The 10,000-nt window shown below is 40.1% G+C and overlaps 1 protein-coding gene across 1 annotated transcript in view; it reads left to right on the top strand.

Moving 5' to 3' along the window:
- LOC138010780 (galactosylceramide sulfotransferase-like) overlaps nt 1-8,821 on the top strand; it is a 9,687-nt gene extending 866 nt beyond the window's left edge. Inside the window, exon 2 of the mRNA XM_068857754.1 lies at nt 7,112-8,821. Within this exon, the coding sequence (XP_068713855.1) occupies nt 7,112-8,192 (1,081 nt within the window). The 3' untranslated portion in view covers nt 8,193-8,821. The remainder of the gene's footprint in view (nt 1-7,111) is intronic.
- Nucleotides 8,822-10,000: the final 1,179 nt, after the last annotated feature.

The raw sequence follows: 10,000 nt of genomic DNA on the forward strand, positions 1-10,000 counted from the left end.
AAAAATACAGGTTTTTCGATGAGCTGGCTAGGAAATTTTGTTATTGATAGAGGTTTTGCCTGGGAATTACTGACTTTTTCTAGCATTTCAACCCGAGCTGGCTGTAGAAACTCTGAAGAATGAGGACGACTAAAAATAAAATAAAAAATAAAAAAAAGAGAACCCCTTCCCTCTCCCAGAGAATAGTCACAAACATACGACGGCTGGTCAGAGTGATTGCGCTTACGGAAAAAACCTGTTTTGTCCCGGTTTTGTCCCTTTTGTTCGGTCGTTTTGGATCGAGGGATCTGAAAGCGTGCGGAAATCCTGGCTGTAAATTAATTTGATCAGCTGGCTGGGAAACCAACCAATTTTATCTAGCTGGCTGGGAAATTTCTTGTGTGTCTTGCTGGGAAAAAGGAACAGATAATTTTTTCCCAGCAACACTGAAAAACACCTGAAAATGCCTTAATAACATTTATTTTCATTAACTGGGGTATAATAATACATTTTACAACAAATTGGTCGTTGGGTGCCCCTGACTGTATTTGTTGAGACAATACAATAACACCAGTTTGAGAAATCTGAGAAATGGATAGCTACTTTGAGGCGCGACAATAGGCAATCTCGTTCCCTTGACCAGCGGTCGGGAATGAGACTCTGGTCGCATTCTAAAAAAGGCCATATTTGATTGGCTGTGGAGAAACAATCCTAAACCGGGAGCAGAAAACTCTGGTTCCTGTTGAATAACTGCGCGTCCGTGAAGTGTCTTCTGACCATGCGTGGAAATTCAAACTTTTACAAATATGGCTTTTTCCTGTAGACGACGCATTGGACTACGCTCTCGAGAGGTTAAAGAAATCTCTCCTTAATTAAACGAAGTTCAATATGAGGCTTTAAAGAAAGCAGTGTACAATTCCAAGGGTACAATCTGTATCCTTCCGAATGGTTTCGGGAAGTTGTTAAATTACCAAATGTTGCCGTGCGTATTCCAAATGAAATGAAGCCATCCTAAAGCCTCCCGCGGCCGTTCCGCTGGACAACGGTAACGGAGGCTCTGGAATAGAGATTGGACAATAGGTGGTTTTTATGTGACGTCATCTAAAAAGAACCCCTATGGAGTACCCAAAGGAGTACCACTAAAAATAGTTTAAAAGTTACAAAAAAATCATTTTCGAAGTCGAATATCTTTTAACTGTACATACTTTCAATGAGTTCAGTCTTTCATGGTCCACCAGTGCTGGTCTCGTAGCGGCCGGCCGCCATTTTGAAGAAAGATAATCCTCCGGCCACTACATCCGACGTGGAAGAGGAAGACCTTAGACAGCAATGACCAGACCCAGGTTGCTGACCAGCGGTTCTCGTTAAAACAATGGTTTGCTGGGGGTGCTCAGTCTCGCGGGCTCAAAAAACGTGGATTTAAGGTTTTTGCATGAAAGAAGAGGTAGATTCACAGGTACCCCAGGCTCTCTATTTGTGAATATGTAGGGTTTATGTGTGGGAATATAGGACATATAGCGAGCGAAAATCAAGTACAGAAATTTGTACAAAGTTGCGGATAAAATGTGATAAAACTTACCACATGGCTTGTTGTAGTTGTCCTTAATACTCACACGGAGTTTCGGAAAAATAGGGTCCACTTCACTTTCCATACAAGGAAAACGGAAAGGTAGAAAGCTGATTCCTCCATCTTAGCCCAATCGACCAAACTCCATCATGGGTTTTTTCTTGACCAAAACCGAATCCAATCGGAAAATAAACACATCCGGCGCGTGGAATAACAATTGCCCAAAACCCTCAAGCGAAGACAGTAAGCTCCGTGAAACTCGTATAACGACCTTGCCATATCTGTGGGGTTCAAAACCATGGTTAGTTTGAAAATGGCGGTTAAACTTGAGGCGGCTGGTGACAAGTGAATAACTTCCCTGACCAACGTTCTTCTCCCCAGAGGCCGCAATCCTTTCGGTCAGCACCAAAAATAATGACTGGTTCCGAAATACGCTTAGTCTCGTGGGGGTCTATTTTAGTAACCGTTGTCAGGAAGTAATTGTTTCAATTTTCCGAGATTGCGCAGACGAGCCGGACGTTCGTGATTCGCGTACTTCCGTACTTCCTAGTTCGGAACCGGCCAGAGGTAGTTATTCTTGGTGCTGACCTATTGAATCGCGGTCTCTGGGGGACGAGAATGCCTGACCAATGACAAGTCCATGACTCGTGAGTTACTCGTCACCAAGCGCCTCAAGCAGTTTAACCGCCATTTTCAAACTAACCAGGTTGTGAACCCCGCGGATGTTTGAAAAGTCGTTAAACGAGTTTCACGGAGCCTGCTGTCTTCGCTTAGCTAGCTGAAGAGGATTTAGTGGTTTCAGGGTTTTGGGCAAATCTTAATCCACGAACCGGATGTGTTTATTTTCCGATTGGATTCGGTTTTCGTGAAAAAAAAACATCATGCTGGAGTTGGGTCGATTGGGCTAAGATGGAGGAGTCAGCTTCCTACCTCTCCGTTTTCCTTGTATGGAAAGTGAAGTGGACTCTATTTTTCTGAAACTCCGTGTGAGTATTAAGGACAACTATAACAAGCCATGTTGTAGGTTTTATCAAATGTTATTCGCAATTTCTTACAAATTTCCAGACCTGATTTTCGCTCCACACGTGTCGTGTATTTCACAAATAGAGAGCCTGGGTTACCTGTGTAGGTTGTAAATGATCGACTCACATTTTTGCATCAATCGGCCAACGCTTGCTTGGAAGTTTAACTTCAAAAAGTGATTTTTTTTTGCTACCCCGTTGCCTTTTTTAGCGGAAAAAACGAAAAGGAAAAGAAAGGAACTTTATTTAAGTGTCTAGTCGTTCTAGCGCTAGAGCACTAATTGGGGACACTGTAAACTGAAATTAACAATGAACGCAAATCAAGTCAAATGTTGGTTTTTGAGGAGAGGGGAAATCGGAGTACCCGGAGAAAACCTCTCGGTGCAGAGTAGAGAACCAACAAACTCAACCCACATATGACGCCGAGTCTGGGAATCGAACCCGGGCTACATTGGTGGAAGGCGAGTGCTCTCGCCACTGCACCATCCCTGCACCGCAAGGGGTACTCCACCAAGGGGTTCACCCTGCACCCCCAAGGGGTACTCCATTTGGGTACTCCATGGAGTGGAAATCCGTGTTTTGTCTCCAATTTCAATAAAAAGTGAAAAATAGCTTTAGACCACCCTCAACTGGCAGGCTTTTCAACCGTTTGTTTTTGTAGTGATCAGTTTGAATAAATTACCAAGTAATCCAACGTGATACCATGGACATTCCATTACATTCTGCACGCTGGGGGAGCCTTAGTGATATAACTGTTACTAGTTTTAGTAGTAGAGGTTAAATATTCACCCTTTTTTAAATATTCGGGGCCCGCGGAGTACGTTTTAAAATGTGTGTTGGGGAGAGGAGGGGGGGGGGGGGGGGTGGTGGAGGGCAAGGTTTTGGTTTGGATCACGGCCCCCTGATAAATATTGTTTTTGTATGAAGTTTACAAGGAGAAAAACCATAAATTTAACAAACAAACCCCCACGATTCCGGGAAGCCATTTTCTTTCTCTTTGGCTGCTGGTCGGAGAATGGTGTCTTGTCAATGAAACTCCGAGTTGACATGGATCATTAAAGAGACTCGGATTTATGAGTTCGAGAAGCAACCTTAACTTAGGGGATATTTACAAGAGACCGGGACGAACTCAGACCGGTCTGAACTTGTACCGGTATGAAATTTTTGCAGCCGTTTACATGAAACCGGGACGAAATGCTTGGTGCCTGGTTTCGGGATGAAATGATATGTTTTGTCTAAAAAATATATGGGCTGACCGAAAAGTATACAGGTTTAAAATTTCTGGACCCTGTCTGAGATTTGTTGTGATTTACATGAGAACGGTACGAACTCAGAGCGGTACGAGAATTTCCCGTCTCGGTCCGGCAGCAACCGACAAGAAGTAGGACGGGTCTGAGTTTATTGTCAGATTGAAAGAAATGTTTGGCCGCCGATCGATACGAACTCATGCCGGTCTGAGTTGGTCCCGGTCTCATGTAAATACCCCGTTAGTACAAATTTCACAAGGTTTTAGAAAAGGATTCAGTTCAAACTCGTTGGTAATGAAATCCCGTAGTTAGTGTTATGAAGTTAATCGATAATGGTTTCAATTACACGGTCACATGTGATTGCTATTCGGTCAAGGTTGCTCTTGAATTTCCATGGTGATTCTTGGTTTTAGTTTAATCAAGAGATTATGAAGGTAAGAGAGGTAATCCCTCATACTGGCCCTATTCTCAACGTAATCCCTCTTAGGTTATTTTTAGATGATATCAATTTTCCAGCGGATAATGTTACCGCGCGCGTTACGTGGAGTTTCGTGGAGGAGGGAAAGTGCAGCAAATTCTGTACGATGCCATTCTCCGTTTTCAAAATTGAGTTTCATGGCCTGATAAAATTCATTGTCTGCACGATACAGGTTTCAAACATACATCCTTGAAATTGCTTAACTGTCTAGTTTACAGTGATACCAATTTGAAGAATTTCCAATTTATCAAACCGTGTTAAATAATTTTGACAGATGCAGATATGTTTACCTTGGTTGCATTGCGTTACCTTTCCATTTCAGTGCGCACTTTCTCATCGTCTACAAAATTCTGTCGCTTACAAAACTCGTCCCTGTTAAGATGCAGTTTGCAATCATATATCATGGAAGTCGGTTAATTGTATAATTCACTCTGATACCAATTTTCCGATTTTCTAAAGTAGTTAACCGTGTTAAATAATATTGAAAGCGGGAGCTATATTTTACGCGTGCGTTGCAAATTGACTTCAATCCGATCTTACGGCTTTAAAAATTGTTATCGCGCGGTCAATTGAAATTTTCCTGTCATGTGTGATACTGTTTGAAAGCGTTAGCTGTCTAATTTATGAATATCATAGAATTAAGTCACCATAGTTTAAGTCCGCTAAGAAAATCCAGAACGCGTTGACCAAGTCAGGAATATGTTACTTGGTGACTGCAGTCCGCGATATTTCATTGTGGACAAAATTCTGGCGCCTATAAAACTCGTTCCTTTCAAGATACAAGATGCAAAGATATATCATTCAAATCGCTTAACTGTGTTGTTTACAGTGACACCAATTTCAACACTGTCCAATGTACGAAACCGAGTTTAATAATTTTGAAAGATGCTGGTATATTTAACATGCGTGCTTTGCAAATTGACTTCCATCCGATACCACTTGTTCATACATTAATATTTTTATCGCACTGTCTGTTCAAGTTTTCCTTTGATGTCTGATATCTGTCTAATTTATGAATATCTAAGAATTAAGTCGTCATATTTTAATCCCGCGAAGAAAATCAAGAACGCGTTAACCAAGTCAGCGAAATAATTTATTACTTGTTGACTGTAGTCTGCGAAATGCCAATGTTTACAAAATTCTGTCGCTTATAAAACTCGATCCTTTCAAGATACAGGCTTCAAACATCAATAACTGAAATCGCTTAATTGTCTAGTTTTCAATGATACCCACATCAAGGTTGTACCATAAACGAAACCGTGTTAAATCTTTTTTAAGGAGACAGCTATATTTAACATACGTGCTTTGCAAATTCAATTGAATCCGATAACACGGGTTCAAAAATTTTTATCGGACGCTTGATTCAAGTTTTCCTTTCATGTTTGGTACTGTTGTAGAGCTCTATCTGTCTACTTTATCACCATATAAGAATTAAGTCATCATATTTTAATCCCGCAAAGGAAAACGAGAATGCATTTATTAAAGTCAGAGAGATCGTACTTATCGACTATAGTCTTCCATTTGCCATTCTGTTCAAAATCCTGTCAGTTACATAACTCGTTCCTTCCAAGATACAGGTTTCAAAACATAAGTCGTTGTAATCGCTTAACTCTGTAGTCAACAAGTCACTTTCGTCCACAAAATGTATATACGCGTTTGTCTCAACATCCTCCGCCATTTTTGTTTGATGGTAAATCGCGAACAACGCGAATTATTGCGTGGGAATTCGCTCAGCTGTCAACATTGGTAAAAATAGGGACATGTGATTGGCTATCAGTTAACCCTCGTGGGAATACCGGATCTCGCAGGAGATCTAAAAATAACTTAAGAGGGATTACGATGGGAATAGGGCCAGTATGAGGGATTACTTCTCTTACCTTCATAATCTCTTGGTTTAGTCTAAGTTTAGCGTTGGTTTTTCACGGCCTAATGAGTATTTGTGTGGTCACTCCAAGGCCCGTGTCTGGATGTAAGCTTGCGTTGGTCATGTGATGGTGCTTTTGCTCCTTTGTGTGCTGTTAGTTATAGTACAAATGATTTGGCTGGCCACCCTAAGTCAGTACTGTCCATAGTCCAACTCCTGTGGGACACACATGGCTACTATAGGTGGATATCTGTTCTTAGGTTGCCTCCGTTTTTTCCTAAGTTAAATTGCATGGTGATTCTCGTTTTACCTCAGATGAACTGGAGGAACTTTTTTTGAAGCCTGAATTAAGCGTAGAGAAAAATTAGGGTCAGGTTAGGATAAGTAGGTGCATAGTACGGTCCTTTGTTCCCTTACTATCTTATGTTGAGACTGAATGGATAAGTGTATGAATACGTAAACCGATAAGATGATACGAAACATTAAGATGATGTGTTGAGATGCGTAAGACAGAGCTTGAGGGAAGACATAGGTGTTTTTTTCTTTTTGAGGAGTTGATAGCTGCTTTAAACTGACTCTTAAACTGGGGTAGAGTGCGCATGCAAATTCAACCTAGGTAAAATGAGGACCACCAATATTAAACCCAGATAAAAACGATTCATTCAATCTGAGACCGGATTTGACAGACAACAGATATAAAAGCACAGAGACTTTAATAGGATTTAGTTAGGAATAACGATAAGAGCGAGACCCGGCGTATAGTGCTGCTTGGTGCTGCAGCAAAATAAACATCTATTGAAATTTGTCTCTCTGTGTTCCAATTTGTTGGTGACGCGCTAATCCCAACATTAGTTACTAATGTCCAAAATGTTAAATTCTATTGAGCAATATATCTGATACCATGCATCTACTGACTCGACTCTGCTAATAAAATGTTTTTTTTTTTCCTCATAGTTGCACACCTAGAAAGAATGTGGTTTTCCTCAAGACACACAAAACGGGCGGGAGCACCTTATCTAACATTTTAAACCGATTTGGAGACAGAAACAACTTGGTGTTCGTTGTTCCAACACAGAAATATAATCGCCTTGGTTGGCCATGGTTTTTCCATGAAAAGTTCATGATTCATTACAACAAAACAAAACCCAACATTCTTTGCAGTCACGCACGTTATAACCGAGAGGTCTTGGAAAGAATAATGCCGAATGACACCGTTTATGTAACTATTCTGCGAGACCCGGTGGAGCATTTCGAATCAACTTTCTCGTACATGGCGTTTGATGAAATTCTGGGAATTTCAAACGAGACCGATCCCTTAGAAGCATTCTTTCAAAACCCTAAGGACGTTTTAGTAAACTATTTATTGACACAAGACTTAAGGATAAATAGTGATCGTTTGAAACTGATACGAAATGGAATGTTCTATGACTTGGGATTGGAAAGCAAAGATTTTGACAACACATTAAATATCCATCGAGCCATTCGAAAGCTTGATAAGGAGTTCGATTTGGTGTTGATAACGGAGTATTTCGAGGAATCAATGGTTATGCTAAAAAATCTGCTCTGTTGGGAAACACAAGACATGGCACATTTCCACTTAAATCAAAGACGGGAATCTGAAAAAAGGAATATCTCATTTCAGTTAGTTAACAGGATAAAACAATGGAACAATGCTGATACGGCATTGTATAAATACTTCACGGAAGCTTTCTTGCAGAAACTAAACGAGCAAAGTGCGGATTTTTTGCGTGACGTAAATGATTTGAAAGGAAGCAACGCGGCGATGAGGGATATCTGCCTTGAACCGGTCTCTGAAAAGAGCGAAGATTATCAAGATGTGGACATCAAGGGTTTTAAAATTCGTCAAAACTTGACAGAGCCGTTGAAGACAACGTGCGACAAAATGACATGGAATGAAATTAGATTTCTTGGCTATTTTCGATACAAACAAAAGAGATTGTTAACTTCGGCCAAGAAACCAAATCCATGGTCTTTAGTGACAAAGGCGTTGCTAAATTTCCTGGGTTTTCACTAGCTACTGCTAATTCGGTCTATTTAACAATTACACCCGTAGCCCTTGCCGGGCTACGGGTCTAATTGTTTTAGTATCACCCAACTAGTCGGATAGAAAGGGCAATAATAAGTTTGCAAATGAGAGTTGAAGAAATATTTATTTGGGAATAAAACGAAAGAAAGCGTCACGCTTTTCGCTACTCGAGGACTACTACTAATAGTCCTCTAGTAGCGTAGCCAATTAAAATGCACGATTTGCATTAGGCACTAGTCGGGTGATAATAAAAGGGTTTAACGTATACCGGGGGAAACGATTAAGACGGCAGATAAACGGTTAAGGCTTTTGGTCAAAATTGCAGCCAATACTTCGCGAATATATTGAATGGGTAGAAATTGTTGACAGTGTAGTCAATTTCTGGAGGTGTCAAATGTTGAAGTGAGTGTTTCAACAACATTAACAAGAAATGTAATACTGAAGGATGTTGAGTGAAGTTCAACTCTGATAAGTGTATTTCAACATACTTTCTAGAAGTCTTTGTCTTTTTTTGTCCTTTCAACAATGTTAAACGCCCTGGCCTTTCAGTTTTAACAAAGCTTAAGTAACTTAACTGTTTAAACTCGCCTTAAAAATTTAAATTTGGCCATCATCTACATCTAGCTGTCCCAGGACTCAGACAAAGTCTCTTTTGACTTATGGCTGTTTCTGCTTAGGTGATCTCATACACCATAAGCCTTTGTAAGTTATCTCATTTGCCCTTGTCACACGGCGGCGATATTGTCCCGGGAGACCAAAAAAGCTTTGTTTTACCACGCCAAGCCTCGCAGCGGAAACCATGGTGGTGAAGATTGGCGTGGTAAAACAAAGCTTTTTTGGTCTCCCGGGACAATATGGCCGCCGTGTGACAAGGGCAAATGAGACAACTTACAATGACAGCACTTTCTCCTTAGTTATTTTATGATCCGGAATATTGATCCTACCGAAGTTCGAGCCTGCTATCTCCCTCTATCTCGTCATCCAAAAGTTCATGTAGATATAAAAAAAGATATGAACTTGCTTTCGTCGTGTTCGCTGCTGTGGCACATTTTATTCCAGCAACATACAATCTCTACATTCCATGCACATTGCTGAATGCATTCAGCTTTTAACCGTATGCAACATTTTGCACAAGAATTTTATTACATAATGAGATCCGACTTATTACAGTTTAATTTCACGAATTTTAAAATGATGAGTGAGTCATCGAAACGTTAATCTAAACTACTATCGCTGATTTTGTTCTTAAGTGCTACTATGATCAAAAATCACTCCTTGGTTTTTCTTTTTTTTGTCACAATGCGAAAGTTCTTGTTCTGAAGATTTTATGCAATCGTTTAAAAAGAAGCACTGTATATTTTGACGGCAATTCCGACGACGCATAAGCCCTCGAGGTGAAAGCGACGACATTTACTCCTTTGCTTAAGGAAACCTCCACTTCAACAAAGAAATAACTTTAAATCACAAGAAATTATTGTTACAGTCAAGTCAATCTAAAATATTTTCAAAGAAAGCGTTTGTATCCGAAAGAAATAAGTTTTAGCATCGCCTTTCTTTGTTTTCAAATTTTGCGGGCGCGTAACACGTCACAATTATTATTAAGATGGCGGCGCCCGCAAAATTTGAAAGTGAAAATAAGCTATTTTAAAATTCACATTTCCTAATATAAACACTTTTTTAAAACCAAGTTTTGAACAAATTTGTTTGTAAACATAATTTCCTTCGGTTTTATCTTATTCTGTAATAAGAGGAGAGGTTCTTTTAAGAATGCAGTGTATGAATACGGCTTAATTACG

The sequence above is a fragment of the Montipora foliosa genome, chromosome 7 (genome assembly GCF_036669935.1).
Source record: "Montipora foliosa isolate CH-2021 chromosome 7, ASM3666993v2, whole genome shotgun sequence".
Taxonomy (NCBI): Eukaryota; Metazoa; Cnidaria; class Anthozoa; order Scleractinia; family Acroporidae; genus Montipora; species Montipora foliosa.